The sequence below is a fragment of the Chiroxiphia lanceolata genome, chromosome 26 (assembly GCF_009829145.1).
Source record: "Chiroxiphia lanceolata isolate bChiLan1 chromosome 26, bChiLan1.pri, whole genome shotgun sequence".
Classification (NCBI taxonomy): Eukaryota; Metazoa; Chordata; class Aves; order Passeriformes; family Pipridae; genus Chiroxiphia; species Chiroxiphia lanceolata.
The window spans coordinates 4,842,793-4,858,536 of record NC_045662.1 but is presented as its reverse complement, the minus strand read 5'-3'; the positions used below and the strand labels follow the sequence as shown (position 1 = coordinate 4,858,536).

At 61.0% G+C, this 15,744-nt stretch overlaps 1 protein-coding gene across 1 annotated transcript in view; it reads left to right on the top strand.

The window, feature by feature from the left end:
• The window catches only part of LASP1 (LIM and SH3 protein 1), a 34,350-nt gene extending 20,760 nt beyond the window's left edge, over nucleotides 1-13,590 (top strand). Inside the window, exons 4-7 of the mRNA XM_032711440.1 lie at nucleotides 6,092-6,199; nucleotides 9,577-9,733; nucleotides 9,825-9,916; nucleotides 10,891-13,590. Of these exons, the coding sequence (XP_032567331.1) occupies nucleotides 6,092-6,199; nucleotides 9,577-9,733; nucleotides 9,825-9,916; nucleotides 10,891-11,064 (531 nt within the window). The 3' untranslated portion in view covers nucleotides 11,065-13,590. The remainder of the gene's footprint in view (nucleotides 1-6,091; nucleotides 6,200-9,576; nucleotides 9,734-9,824; nucleotides 9,917-10,890) is intronic.
• Nucleotides 13,591-15,744: the final 2,154 nt, after the last annotated feature.

The following is a 15,744-nucleotide window of genomic DNA, read 5'->3' as shown; positions in this document are numbered from 1 at the left end:
GGAGCATCTGAAGTGATGCCCTGAGCCCTTGTCACGAGCTGGGCTGTGACAGAAGTGCAGCCCTGAGCTCCTGGTGAAGCTGTGCCCGGGAGAAAACACGTCCAGAGGCAATTTGGGCTTGAGTCAGTGACTCAGGAGAACACAGGATGTGGCAACTGCTCTGGGAGTCTCTTTAACTCCTTTTTTTCCCTTTGAAAAGGGGCAGTAAGGCAGCCTGGGGTGCTGTCAGCAAGGCCTGGTGGCTCGGTGCTGTCCTGGGTGGAGGCAGCACAACCTGGCTCAGTTTTCCTCAGTGGTTTTGGGGTGAACGGTCATTTTTTTGGGATCAGTGCACTGAAGGATGCCATGACCTTCCTTGTTCTCTTCCCATCAGCCTGAGAGTGTCAGGAGCTGAGAAGCAGATTCCCTGGGAATGCATCCAGGAGGAGGGGGGAGCTCAGACCTCACCTGCAGCAGCCAGGGCTGGTGGTGCCCCTGGGGTTGTGAAACCTCGGCTTCTGTAAGGGCTCTTCCTCTCAGGGAGTTGCCCAACAGCTCTCCCTGCCTTGCCCGAGTGCAGCCTGGCTCAGGCTGAGAGCTGGAGCCCAGCCTGGGGCTGGATTTGTGTCCGTGGAGCGGTGACAGGGACAAGGGGACACAATTTCCATGGTAACCAGTGAGATGCTGCTGCACCGAGGAGGCTCCAGCGCCGGGGGCTCCGGGCTCTTCCTTAGCTGTTGGTTGTTAAAGGGCACCCAGGGGAGGGACTGTGCTGTGCCTGGGCTCTCCTGAGCCTGGGTGGGACTTGCAGCTCCTCGGGGGGTGGCTGGCACCAGCCTGGCAGGGGGAGGGGGTGTCTTTTTTCCACCCCTCACCTCCAGTTGGTCAGCACAGCCCAAACCCCCACGGCACCCCCGTCCCCGGGACAGGAACAGCCATGCCCGGCCCCCGGGGGTCTCCTGGGCTTTGGGGGATGGAGCTGGGATAGCACAGGGCTGTGAGAGCCCTCTGCAGCCTTGGCTGCACCTCAGGAGAGGGGCTGGGGTGCGGGCAGGGTCTGCCAGGCACCAGCACCCACCTCGTCAGAGCTGGATTCACCCCAGGGTGAGCTGCAAAGTGGGATTTCTGGGAGTGGAGGGGGGTGCTGGAGCTTTGGGTGTTGGCAGAGCCCCTGCAGAAGGGCTGGGGAGGGATGTAGGAGGGGAGGGATGCGGGAAAGGTGGGATGCAGGAGGCAGGTCGGTGGCAAAGCTGAACCAGGTGGAAGCTGCCAGGCTGGATCACCCCGAGCCCGGGGGAGGACGGATCCTAAACACGCTCCAGATAAGATCTTAATTCCTCTCTGCCTTTGTTCTGCCTACAAAGGGAGTCTCCCGTTTTCCAAGCTCCAAACATTTGTGTTTCTTGGAGCGTTCCAGCTGGAACCCCTGCAGCTGCTCTGGGTTATTGACAGTCCCTTCACTAATTGCAGGAGCTGAGCAGAGCCCTGGGCATGGAGTGGGTCACTCCAGCCCTGCCAGGGCAGGCAGGAGGCTTCAGAGTCCTGCAGATGAACTGGATGAACTGGGGCTGTTGGCTGAGACAGGGAAAGGCTCGTGGAAAAGGCTGGCTGGCTCTGCTGGCAGCCTGGCAGGAGCCTCCTGTGCCAGTTTGCCAGTTCCAGTGCCATCCAAAAAGCACATCCCAGCTCTGCCCGGGACAGGCAGGGTCTGCACGTGCATCCAGGGGTAAAATTCCCCATGGAGTAAGATCAGGGCTGTGTGAACTGTCACATCTTGCCTTCAGGCTTGTGTCTGTCAGCCAAACCCAGCCGTGGCCGAGCTGTTGGTCCTGTGTCCCTCTGGAGAATCCCTGGCTGGGCTTCCCTGTGGTGGGAAAAGGGGGTTTGCTGGGTCTGTGTCCTCTGCCAGGGGTTTCCAGCTGGGGGAGGGCAGTGAGAGGGATGCTCCCCAGCAGCTTTTCCCATTCCTCTGGAGCCAGGCTCCTGTGGGGCTGGAGAGTTGGGCTCCTCATGGATGATCCCGAGGGGGCTGATCCTACATTCCCTCCACCAGAAACACCCCCCTGCTCTGCCCTGGGGTGGCTGGGAAAGGGGCTGGATCACGGGACCATGGCTGGGAGAGGGGCTGTGGGTGCACAGGGATGGGGGGACAGGGACAGGGGGACAGGGAGAGGGACAGGGGGACAGGGACAGGGTGCTGGGCAGCTGCAGGAACAGGATATCAGGGATGGGGTGACAGAGATGGGATCCTGGGCACCTGCAAGGATGGGGTGACAGGAACAGGGTGCTGGGCACCTGCAGGGACAGGATATCAGGGATAGGGTGACAGAGATGGGATCCTGGGCACCTGCAAGGATGATGTGACAGGGACAGGGTGCTGGGCAGCTGCAGGGATGGGGTGACAGGGGTGGGATCCTGGGCACCTGCAGGGATGGGGTGACAGGAACAGGGTTCTGGACACCTGCAGGGACAGGATACCAGGGATGGGGTGACAGGGATGGGGTGACAGGGATGGGATCCTGGGCACCTGCAGGGATGGGGTGACAGGAACAGGGATCCTGGGCACCTGCAGGGACAGGATATCAGGGATGGGGTAACAGGGATGGGATCCTGGGCAGCTGCAGGGATGACGTGACAGGGATGGGGTGGTGGGCAGCTTCAGAGATGGGGTGACAGGGATGGGATCCTGGTCACCTGCAGGGATGGGGTGACAGGAACAGGGTGCTGGGCAGCTGCAGGGACAGGATACCAGGGATGGGGTGACAGGGATGGGATCCTGGGCACCTACAGTGATGGGGTGACAGGGATGGGATCCTGGGCACCTGCAGGGACAGGATATCAGGGATGGGGTGACAGGGATGGGATCCTGGGCACCTACAGTGATGGGGTGACAGGGATGGGATCCTGGGCACCTGCAGGGACAGGATATCAGGGATAGGGTGACAGGGATGGGATCCTGGGCACCTGCAGGGATGGGGTGACAAGGATGGGGTGCTGGACACGTGCAGGGGCAGGATGGCAGAGCCAGGGTGCCCGGGGTGGGGTGCAGGGCAGGCTGCCAGGCCCCCCATGCTGAGCCCCACAGCAGTGTCCCAGCAGTGTCCCAGCAGTGTCCCAGCACTGTCCCAACAGTGTCACGTCTCTCCGCTATTTGTGTCCCGCCGGGGAGGCGTCTCCCGTTCCGGTCACTGGAATCTGCCGGATAATTTGTCCTGTGTGGATAAATGTGTCCCCAAAGTGACAGCTCCGGTGCCCGCGGGGCCGCGTGCAGCCCACGCCTGGCAGGGAAATTGCAGGTTCCCGGCCCCTGTGGCTCCTTTTCCGAGCCCTTCCGTGGGTGGGTTTGGGGCACAGCCCTTCCTGCCCCGGGGTGGAGGGGCCCGTGGGTGGGAAGCAGGTGCCTGGATCCCGTTCCTGCCGTGCCAGCACCTCCGGGAGCTCCGTTGTCACCTCGGGGGTGGTGACAGCGCGGACGTGGCGCGGGGAGGGGTTGGATGTGCCCGAGCTGAAGGGCTGTGATGTGTGAAGGGCTGTTCTCCGGCTCCCTCTGGATGACACATGGATGCACACGTCGTCAGGAGCACGGAGAGGGAACAGTTCCTCTGGGAAAATTCGTTGTGGATGCCATTTTATTCCTGTTATGTGATTATCATCACGGGGATGCAGCCAGGCGTCCCCGTCCTGCAGGGTTTTAGGGCTGAATTCCTGTATCCCGAAAACAGAGGGGGGGGGGGGGATTTAGGAGGGTGAAAACACAGAACCGATCAGAGGAACTGCCTGGCAGTGGGACTGGCTCCTTGCTTGGTGATTCCTTATCTCTCCAGCCTGGATTTCTTACAGCTCATCAGCTCTGCGTGCGTGTGCAGGGGGTGGCTGTGGGATAAACCCTCTCCTTTTTGGGAAACAGAGACAAAACACAGCCCCTGTCCCTGGGCAAACTGGGCCTGGTGGTTCCAGAGCAGCTGCAGGGCTGAGTCACCCCCTCCTGACCCTGTCCCCGTGTGTCACAGGTTTTGTGTCACAGGTTTTGTGTCACAGGTTTTGTGTCACAGCTCAGTTAACCTTTAGTTCCTGGTTGTTCAAACCTCCCGAGCTGCTCTTTCCCCCCTCGGGGAAATTCGAGTTGCCCTTTACCCCTGACAGGTCGGAGATTTTGTCCTTTCCCTCCTGCTGCTTCAAGCAGAGGGAGGTTTGTGCCCTGTGTTTGTGCTTTGGCACCCCGGGGGTGGTGGCAGTGCCCCGGGGTGGGTTCTGCAGGGCCATCGAGCTGTGGGTCATTAAGCTTTTCAATGACAAATCAGAGTGAGAAATGGGGCATGACTCAGCTCATCCCATCTATCCAGGGGTTCTGTGGCCCCTGGTGGCCGTGGGGGAGGTGGAGGAGCTGGGAGATGCCCCCACAGCTTGATTCCTCCCGCTTTGCAGGGCGGGAAGAGGGAATGTTGTGTGTTGGACAGTTCTGGGGTGTCTGTACCACTGATCCAGTCTGCCCATGGAGTCTGGCATCCCCCCTGCTCCAGGCAAAATCCGAACGGTGGGTGCTGTGCCCCCCAAGCCCCCCCAGGGTCCTGGCAGGGCTGGATGGGGTGTGGGACACACGGAGCCGATCTGAGCCTGCAGCTTCTCTGCGACACAAAACCTACAGTGTCTCATTTTTTCCCTGGCAATCTCGTGTTTCCTGTGTCATTCTGGAGCAGAGAGGGGGCAGGACCTGCTCCATGGTCTGCCCTGGGCACTCCAGCACGGCTTGGATCCTGCTGGAGATGTGAGAGCCCGGGAGAGCCCGGCTGGCCATGGGGGTGTGTCTTGGCTCCTCCAAACGTTATAAAATCCTTGGCAGCCTTTCCTGAAAGGTGTTTCCGGGCCCAGCTGGACTGGGAGGCAGAGCTGGGAGGTCTGGAGGGGCAGGAGTGTGTGAGGTCCTTGTCCATGGGGGTGCCTGTGCCGGGTTCACGGGCTCGATCCCACCACGCTTCCAGCTCTGCTTCCCGGATTTATCTCGGCATGTGGGAGCAGTGTGGGATCTGCAGAGTCCTTCCTTGTGGAGCCAGCCCAGCTGCAGGAGAGCTCCAGGAGGGCTGGGCATGGCTGTGTGTCCGTGCTGGTGGCGTGAGAGCCCCCGGTGACCTTTTCACTGCAGCGACAACGTGAGACCTGCAGAGCTCAGGGGGAGCTCCGGGGAGGTGAATCCCTGGGAAACAGGGCTCTGCATCCAGCCCCTTACGGCTCTTTCCTCCCCAGAAGGGCCCCTGACAGGAGGGCCAGGTCCCCATGGGGGGTGGAGGGGGTTCAGGGTGCCTCTCTGCACGTCTGCTCCCCCCTGCTATGGAAATGGGGTGGGTTTGTGGCTGCCGGGCCCCGTTTCCTTCCCCCTTGGAGCTGTCACGTCCCTGGTTGGGTTTCAGCCTCTGCAGAAGCTGCTTCTGCTTCTGGGTGACCTGGTGGGAGCAGAGTCCTGCGAGGAGCAGCAGGGCCAGCAGCTCCCAGAGCTGAGGGCTGGGCAGCACATCTGGGCTGGGGCTCTCCGGGGAGAGCTGGGAGCTCCAGCCTTAAAACTGTATTAAAAAGGAAAAAAAAAAACGAAGCAAAGCCATGACTTTTGGGCTCCTGGCCGTGCTGGGAGGCAGTGCTGGTGTCAGGGGCTGGCAGACAGACAGAAGGACGGCCTGTGCTTCACCAGCCTCCACCCTCCACGCTCTGGTTTCATTGCAGGCCTTTTCCTTCCCAGAGGTGGCTGAACATCCCCTGGCTGGAAGTGCCTTTGTAGGGCTGTGGGTCACTGGATCCCGTGGTCCAGCTGCTCCTGGCAGCCCACAGGGAACTGGGAGCAAACCTGAGTGACCTCAACCCCTGCTGAAAGGGAAACAAGCCCTGCAGGCTCGGGGGGAGTTGGTTTTGTGTTCCAGCTCTTGGAAAATCCCCATTTTGCCATTCCTGGGAACCCTGGGGGGGGGGTCTCCTGGGCAAGGCAAAGCCCCTGTTAGGTGCTGCTGCCTCTCCTGAAGCCCGTGGGTCACGCTGAGGGGCTGTTGGTGCATCCAGCTGCTGGATCCAGCTGTGCTCTCCGCCCTTCCCCCCTGTTTGAACCCGTTTTTTCATTCTTTGTCCCCAGATTCGCTACAAGGAGGAGTTTGAGAAGAATAAGGGCAAAGGCTTCAGCGTGGTGGCCGACACCCCGGAGCTGCAGAGGATCAAAAAGACTCAGGATCAGATCAGCAACGTGAGTGGCTCCCAATCCCTGCTGTGCCCTTGCCGTGACCTTCCCGGGGCTGGGGAGGGGCTGGGGGGGCTCTGCTGTGCAGCCAGGAGGGGACCACTGGCTGTGACAGCTGCTGAGGGACAACCTGGCAGCCTGGCAGCTTTAGTTCTCCAGCCCAGTTTTCCTGGGCATCCTGTGACCTTCCTGTGCCCCTCCCTGCTCCTCCGAGCTGCTGGATCCTGCAGCTGCATCCAGAGGGGTGTCCAAGGTGCTCCACCTTGGCTGTGAAAAGCAGGAAGGGAGCAGCAGAACGTGGTGTTTTGGGGAGGGCAGATGTGGCCCAGGGGCAGTTCCATCCCCCCCCTGGTTGTCACCAGGACCCTCAGCGTGGGCAGCACGTGGGATCCTGGAACACCCTGAGCTGGGAGGGACCCACGGGGATCATCCCTTCCAACTCCTGGCCCTGCACAGGGCCCCGAGGGGGGCTCTGTCCCTCTCCTGCTCCCTCTGCCTTGTGTGTGTGTGCCTGGGGATGGCTGGGGATGCTGGAGTGTTGCCATGGTGACAGGGGAGGATGCACAGGCGCAGTAAACAGGAGGATGCACAGGGGGATGTACAGGAGGATGCACAGGAGGATGCACAGGAGGATGCACAGGGGGATGTACAGGAGGATGTACAGGAGGATGTACAGGAGGATGCACAGGGGGATGTACAGGAGGATGCACAGGGGGATGTACAGGAGGATGCACAGGGGGATGTACAGGAGGATGTACAGAAGGATGCACAGGAGGATGTACAGGAGGATGCACAGGGGGATGTACAGGAGGATGCACAGGGGGATGTACAGGAGGATGCACAAGGGGATGCACAGGGGGATGCACAGGGGGATGTACAGGAGGATGTACAGGGGGATGCACAGGAGGATGTACAGGAGGATGTACAGGAGGATGCACAGGAGGATGCACAGGAGGATGCACAGGAGGATGCACAGGGGGATGTACAGGAGGATGTACAGGAGGATGTACAGGAGGATGCACAGGAGGATGCACAGGAGGATGCACAGGAGGATGTACAGGGGGATGCACAGGGGGATGCACAGGGGGATGTACAGGGGGATGTACAGGGGGATGCACAGGAAGATGCACAGGAGGATGCACAGGGGGATGCACAGGGGGATGTACAGGAGGATGCACAGGGGGATGTACAGGAGGATGCACAGGAGGATGTACAGGAGGATGTACAGGGGGATGCACAGGAAGATGCACAGGAGGATGCACAGGGGGATGCACAGGGGGATGTACAGGGGGATGTACAGGAGGATGTACAGGAGGATGCACAGGAGGATGTACGGGGGATGCACAGGGGGATGCACAGGGGGATGCACAGGGGGATGTACAGGAGGATGCACAGGAGGACACACGTCCAGCTGCGGCACTGGGACTGGGGTGTGGCTGTCCCTGCCCCAAATCCCCCCCAAATCTGTCCTCCCCCCAGCAGAGCACAGGGAGACCATTAACCTTTGGCTGCTGGTGAAAGTCATGCCTGCTCCTCGCCAAAGCTGTTGGGAAACCCTGGGAAGGGAGAGGGCTGGATTCTCCCTGCCCACTCAACCCTTTCCATGAGAAACCTCTCTGGGGGCTCCACGAGCTCGTGGTGTCTGTGAGCTCCTCTCCTGCCCCTGGCTCTGCACTCTGTGCTGCTCTGGCTTTTCCAAAATCCGTGAGAATCCCTGCCCTGGGGACAGAATCCCTCCGTGGGAGCTGCTGGGATGGCCAGGGAAGAGGGCTGGGCTCGCTGGAATGCAGGGAGAGGGAGGAGGGTGCCTGTGCCCCGGGGAGTTATTTAATGCCCCCTCACACACCCCCCCAAGAAGCCCCAGCAGGGCAGGAGGGGGATGTTTATTCCCTCTCCTTCTGCTCCCTTTTCCCAGTTCCTTGGCAAACGCTGCTCCCTCCTCAGGGAGCTGTGGGCTGTTGTTGACCCACCAAACCCCAGGACAGCGAGGCTGGGCAAGGCTTGGGAAAAGGCCCTGGCTGGAAGGTTTTCCCTGGGGCAGCTTCTCCGTGGGCTCTGAGCTGGCAGGAGCCGAGCTCAGCTTCCCTGCCATGGAAGGGGCTGTGTTTGGGCAGAAGGTGGGGAGGTCTGGGGGCACTAAACCACCCAGCAGAGAGCTGGGCCCGGCCCTGGTCCCTCTGCTCAGCCCCCTCACCCTCTGCCAGCCACGGGCACAGTTGGCAGCAGCTTCCCTGGCGTCCCTGCCAGCCCAGGGTGGCCGTGACCCACTTACTGAAGACACAGAGACAAACCCTGTCCCTGCAGGAGCCTGTCTGAGCCTCAGCACTGCCCTGCCAGGGCAGCAACAGGGGCAGGAAAGGGGGTCCCAGCAGGGCAGTGCCCCAAACTGCCCTCAGGGGAGGTGGGGAAACCTTCCTGGGAATGGGGCTGTGCCCATCCTGGAGGCTGTCCCTGTTCCTGAGGCTGTTCCTGAGGCTGTTCCTGAGGCTGTCCCCAGCTTCCCCGGGGTCCCCACACCATCCAGAGGAGTGGGGTGCTCCCCTCCAGGCCTTCCCCCCCCCCCCCCCAGAAGGGTGGCTCTGCTCCAGCCTCCTGCTGTGGTGCCCTTCAGGAAATCACAGTTTAACCAGCAGATGAACAGGCTCCAGGTGCTTCCCAGTGGGAATGAATTCATTAACACCAGGGGGGGTTCATTTTTACACTGGTGCCCCCGTGGCTGGGTTAACCCTTCCCTCCTGTGTCCCTGGCTGTGGGATGGGGGGGTTGCCCCCCCAGGCTCGGTGTCTGCAGTGGGGGATCCCCAAAGGGGCTTTTGCTCCGTGTTCCCGTGGATTGGGAGCCTGGTCTTGCATCTCATCCTGAAAAAATTCCATATCCCACCCATAGGACACAGGAACCTCCTCCTTTCCATGCCACAAACCTGAGCAAGTGTCCCTGTGCTCCAGGGGGGGTGTGGGGGGGAAGAAGCTCCCCTGGGACTGCCAGGGAGGGTGGGAGTGGCTGATGCTGAACCCTTGGTCTCAGAAAGGAATGAGCTGGGATGAGGTGAAGGCTCAAAGAATAATGGACTCATTCAGGCTGGAAAAACCCTCAAAGCTCATGGGGAGTCCAGCCATTAACCAGCACTGCCATGTCACCACTAAACCCTGTCCCCAAGTGCCACATCCACATGTTTTTAGCACTTCCAGGGCTGGTGACTCCTGTTCCAGTGCCTGCCCACCCTTCCCATGAAGAAATTTCCCCCTAATATCTGATCTAGACCTCCCGTGGCCCAGTTTGAGGCCGTTTCCTCTCACCCCATTGCCTGTTCATTGGGAGGAGCCGCTGCCAGGGCCGGGCTGGGTGAGCCCTGACCTCTCCCTCCTCTGCCACCTCCTCTGCAGATCAAATACCACGAGGAGTTCGAGCGGAGCAGGATGGGCCCCAGCCCCAGCGAGGGCTCGGAGCCGGAGCGCAGGAATTCCCAGGAGAGCTCCGGTTACCGGAGACCCGCCGAGCAGCAGCACCAGCCGTCCCACCACGTCCAGCCCACCAACCCAGGTGAGGCCCGGGGGGGGTGGGGGGCAGCCAGGGCTTTGTGAGGGGCTTTGCTGTGCCCCCCATAACCCACTTCACGTCCTTGCCCCCGCAGTGTACCAGCAGCAGCCGCCGTCCCAATCCTATGGATACAAGGAGCCGGCGGCTCCGGCCTCGACACAGCGCAGTGCCCCGTCTGCAGGGGGGGTGAGTACAGCCCAGAGCAGCCCCCCAGCACCAGCCCCCTGCTTCCCACCCCCGGGGGGGTTCGTTCTGGGTCACAGAATCGGCTGGGTTGGAAAAGACCTCTGAGATCATCCAGTCCAGCCCGTGAGCCAACACCACCCTGTCACCCAGACCATGGCACTGATGCCACATCCAGGCTCTGCTTAAACACCTCCAGGGACTGGTGACCCCACCACCTCCCTGGGCAGCCCATTCCAATGCCCAGTGTCCCATTCCAGTGCCCAGTCACTCTCTCTGGGAAGAAATTCTTCCCAATGTCCACCCTAAACCTCCCCTGGCACAGCTTAAGATCCTCTTGTCCTAGTGCTGGTTCCCTGGGAGCAGAGCCTGATCCCCCCCCGGCTCCCCCCTCCTGTCAGGGAGTTGTAGAGAGTGAGAAGGTTCCCCCTTGAGCCTCCTTTTCTCCAGGCTGAGCCCCCCCAGCTCCCTCAGCTGCTCCTCACAGGATTTGAGCTCCAGACCCTTCTCCGGACCTGCTCCAGCCCCTCCATGTCCTTCCCAAACTGAGGGCCCAGAGCTGGGCACAGCACTCGAGGTGTGGCCTCACCAGTGCTCAGTCTAGGGTTAGAATCACCTCCCTGCTCCTGCTGGGCCACGCTATTCCCGATCCAGGCCAGGATCCATTGGCTTCCTTGGCCCCCTGGGCACCCCTGGCTCATGTCCAGCTGCTGTCACCAGCACCCCCAGCTCCCTTTGTGTCCCCCTCGTTGTGGCCAAAGCACAGCCCCCGGCACTTGGCCTTGTTGAACCTCCCAGAGCTCTGCCTGCTGCCCACCCTGCGCCGGGGGGGGGAGCCCTTGGGAAGGGGCCGAGCGCTTGGCTCTGCACCAGCATTCCCAGATAACCCCCGGGATCGGGATCGGGCACACCCCTCCCCCTGGGGCAGGGCAGGGCACCAGAGGAGGATCTGCCACCTCCCCCCCGTGTCCCCACAGAAGCGTTTCCGCGCCGTCTACGACTACAACGCGGCGGACGAGGACGAGGTTTCCTTCCAGGACGGCGACACCATCATCAACGTGCAGCAGATCGACGACGGGTGGATGTACGGCACCGTGGAGCGCACGGGGGACACGGGCATGCTGCCCGCCAACTACGTGGAGGCCATCTGAGCCCTCGGGGGGGAGGAGAGGGGGTCCAGCCCAGCCCCCAGCCCGGGGCTGTCCCCCCCCGGTGTGTGTGTGTGAGCCCCTCCTCTGCCCCAGCGTCCCTGCTCCGTGTGCTCCGGTGCCTCCGGACGGCCCGGCTCCCGTGTCCGTGTGTCCGCAGCCGCCTCCGGGCTCTCCCGTTCAGCTCCGTCGTGGCCCCGTGGGGACGGAGGGACTGTGTGCAGGGGGGGCACGAGGGGCTGTGGCTCCCCTGCTCCCCGGGGCTCCCTCCTCTCCAGCCCCCCCGGGCGCTCCGGCCTTTCCTGGCCGGGGGGAGCAGCCGGAGTTGCCGCGATCCCAGAAAAGAGAGGGGGAGACCATGTTAGGACCAAATTCCCCCCGCCCTGGCAGGGCTGGGCGGAGGTGCCCGTGCGGGTGAGCTGAGGGATGCTCATCCCCAGGGTGCCCTGGGCTGCAGGGATGGGCTGGAAGCCTCCACCTGCCCCGCCCCGGCTCTGGCCCATCCCATTGCTCCTCCCGGCCCCTCCGCGCAGTTCCCGTTCAATCTTTGCTCCCTTCGGTCCTCGAAACAGGAAAACATTCGCAGTTAGAATCTCAAACAAAGCCTTTGTCCTCGGGATCCCGAGGGGCTGCTCCGGGCAGCCCTGGGGGTGGCTCTGGGTGCTCCTGCCTCGGGCTCTGGCTGCCCCCTTCCACCTCTCCGATTTCCCTTGGGTGAAGGAGAAGCTTTGGGGTTGCTCTGGCTCCAGGGCTGGAGCTGGACTGAGCCCCCCTGCAGCTCCAGCTCCCCCCGACCGGGGTCTGGGTGTCCCCTGGAAGCCTCTTCCTCGCAGCACTGGCCGCTCCCCAAATTCACCCAGAACCTTCCTGCTTTTCTCTTGCTGCTGCCGCCGGGTTTTTGGGACCCTCCTGAGCCCCCCACCTGCTGGGAGAGCGGTGTGGGGAGCCAGCAGGATCAGCCCCTATCCCTGTGCCTCCTCTGAGCCGGGTGTGAAGGATCCTCCCCCTCTGGCACCACGCTGGGACTGACCTGGGTGAGTGTCCCCCTCCAGCACCCTGCTCTGGAGTGACTGGGCACCCTGAGCCACCCTGAGCCACCCTGCACCTCGTTCCCAGCCACGGTGGCAGCTTTTGGGACCACCACTGACTTGGAATCATGTCATGGACCAAAACCTCCGGGCACATCCCTGTCCCCTTCTCCTCTGGGCTCCCAAGGTGCCAGAGCAGGTCAGGATTGGGATAACTGGAAGCCTGTGTGAGGAGGGAGGAGTGGGACGCTCCTCTCCTGGGTCACAGGAGCAGGACGAGGGGACAGTGGTGTCCCCTTGCTGGGCTGCACCAGGACACTTCCAGGGGGACAGTGTCACCTTTGCTGTTCCCAAAGGAAAAGAGGGAATACAGGGACCAAAGCGGCCGAGTTGAGACATTCCCTGGCCCTGTTTGGGGCCGTGTCCCTGCCTCCTGCTTGCAGTCCCCTTCCTCAGAGCACAGGGGCTGCAGGGCTGGAGCGTGGATGGTGCTGGGATTGGGATGGTTGGGATGACTGGGATTGGGGCTGCAGGGCTGGAGCGTGGATGGTGCTGGGATTGGGATGGTTGGGATGACCGGGATCAGGGACCGCTGGAGCAAGGAGGGGGTCCCTGGCAGGGTAGAGACCCCCTGGGAGGGCCTGAGCCAGGGAAAGGGACTCCTGGCTCCTTCCCCAGCCGGCTGCAATGGGATGGGGGACGGTGCCAGGGGTTTTTGGGCCCCTGGGAGGGGCTGTCCGGGATTTTGGTGCTAAAACAAGTGAGCACAAGAGCAGGGAGGGGGTGGCCGGGCAGGGGGGACCCACATCCCCCTGCCAATCCTCTTCTTAATCACATTCTTGTCTGGGAATGAGGGGGGGAGTATCAATGTGAATAAACCGTTTTTTAATGGACCAAATAACACAGGCAATTCCGTTTTGGGATACAGACCTTTTTTTAATGCTACCTTGAGACCACTGTCCCTAATCCTCCCCCCTGCCCTTCCCTGGCCCTTTCTCTCACCCCCCCCCCCTGCCGTGGGAAAAACAAACCTCTTACTGCTTCATTTCTGCCTTTTTCTCTCAACTTATGCACTTTTTTGCCTTTTTTTCATAGCCGAAAAGCACCTAAACCTGTATTTAAAAAAAAAAAAATAAATGAATAAATAAAATAGTAAAAAAAAAAAAATTAAAAAAAAAATAAAAAGGAAAGAAAGAAAGGAAAGGAAAAAAAATGAGAAAAGCTGAGTTGCTTCTCATCACGTGTAAAATAGCCCTTGTCCACCCCCAGCTTCCCCGGTTGCGTCTCAGTGCTGAGCTTAGAACGTGTTTTCTTCAGGATCCGTCGCTTGATTGGGGTTTGTCCTCGTGTCCTCCTTCCCCGTGGGCTTGAGCACCCACCAGTAAAACATGTGATTTGGCCTTTTTTTTTTTTTTTGTCCCAAACCATTGAGTGGAACAATCCAACCCCGTCCTCTTCCCGGTTTACTCGGATGAAAAAAAAAATAAAAGTATAATTTTTACCTGCTGATTGTGCTGCCTTTTGGCTGCGGTGGCTTTTCCTGCTTCCCTGGGGCAGGGTGGGGATTTTGGGGACTTAGGGGAGGCTGCCAGAGCTGGGTCATCGTCTGGCCTGGCTGCCCTGGGAGTGGGAAGCACTGACATCCCTTGGGGATCCACCTGGGATGCAGCTCCTTGGCTCATCCCTGCTGCTGCCTGGTTCCACGGAGCCCTGGGAATTCAGCCTCTCCAGGTGGGATTTTCAGCAGCTACAGTGGGAAAAAAAATCGGGAAGGTGTGTGGAGGAGGAGGGTGTTATTTGGGAACAGCAGCAGCCAAAAAAAGCCAAGGGAAATAAAGCAGCTCCTTGTGTGTGGCACCGAAGGCAGAGGGTGGGGAGGCACTCCAGGAGCACCAGGCTGGAAGGTGAGTTCGGAGCAGTCCTGGTGTGCCTTTGCCATGGCCAATTTTCCTTCTTTCTCCATAGGATGGGCCCGTTCCCAGCTGCAAACGGGGGTCACCTCATAGCGAGCACCCCCGTGAACTGGGAAATTGGGGAAGGAAGGAGCAGGGACTGAGCCCTGAGTTCCCAGGCAGGGCTGGCATCAGGCCCCCAGGGCTGAGCCGGGTCTGCCCGCCGGTGTTTATCCCTTTATTTCCCTGCTGGAAAGCGGCTCCATCAGCTCCGGCATCATCTCTCCACCCTGAGCGAGCCGTGCTGGGCTGGGAGGGGAGGGAGCAGCTGGATCCCAGAATCCCTGTCTGAGCCACCGCAGGGAGCCCGGCAGCCCCTTCCCAACACCTCCTCCCCGTCCCGGCGCCTCCTCCCTCGCCATGCTGGACATTTTCATCCTGATGTTTTTCGCCATCATCGGCCTCGTGATCCTCTCCTACATCATTTACATGCTCTAGGGAGGCGCCGGGGGGGGGGGGATGCGGCTCAGCACCAGCCTCGCAGCCCGAGCGCCGTCCAGGTGAGCTCCTCGTCCCAGTTCCTGGGGAGGAACGTGCTCGGGGAAGGGGGAGAGGGGTCGGGTTGGGGTTAATTCCGTTGTCTTCGGCTGCCTGGGGCTGGAAGGAGGGCACGGGGAGGGGGTGACTTTATAAACCAGGCCACTCGTCCCCGGCCATTGTGCGGCCGCTGGTTTCTCCCTGCGGGATTCACCGGCCCCTTCCCACCTGGAAAAGCCGCTGTGAGCAGCACGAGCTCGCGGGTTTTGTTCCCGAGAGGGAGAGGAACGAAGCAGCGAGGAGGGATCCCGGCTGCGTCACCGCCGGGGAGGCAAAGGGGGGTTCCCCGGCGCCAAGGGGGGGCTGGGGCTGCTCCCTGTGCTCCCAAATCCCGCTGCCTCCACCATCCCGGTGTCTCCCCCAGCTCCAGGCCCAGCTCAGACCAGCCTGTCCTTTCTCTTCCACAGCCTCTGCCTGGTCCGTGTCCCTCGGAGCCTTCTGGAAGGGCGTTAACCCCTGCGAGCCCGGCGCGGAGCACCGAGGGGGAATGGGGAGGGGGCTGCGAGGGGACACCCCCCTGCTCGGACCTGGGGTGTCCCAGGGGGACGGGAAGGGTCCTGCCACCCCCCCCCTTGGGATGGACCCATCCAGGGTCGGTCATCTGGGTTTCATTTTAGGAGAGCACTTCTATTTTTAATGAAAAAAAAAAGTGGGATGAAACGGAATAAAGAGGAATAGCACGGGAGAGGGGACGTGGCTGCTGGTGTTGAATGCTGGAAGGCACCCCCTGCATCCACGGGGATGGATGGGGCACGTGGCTCCCTGGGGCAAATCCAGAGTCTGTGGAGAGATCCATGAGCCCTGGGAATGGTGGGAGACTGGAAAACCGGGATGAGACACCTCCGTGTCTCCAAGCACGAGAGGCACCCCCTGGGGAGGGGTCCCTGATCCAGGTGGGGAGGGTCCCAACGAGGCTCTTCCCTGCCTGGATGGTGCCCAGGTGTCTGTGCCCACCCTCTCCCGGGTCCCTCTGTGGTTTTGGGGGAGATCCTGGAGATCTTGGTTAATCTCAGTGATCTCAGTGTAGAAAAAGGAACATTTTTAACACGATGGAAATTTCTGTGGGACGGAAAGAACATTACAGGGCCTCATTTCCCCCTTTTTTTTGAGAGGCCTGGGGAGGTATTTGGGGGATTTTTCCTGTCCTTTGATGAAACTCTGCCTCA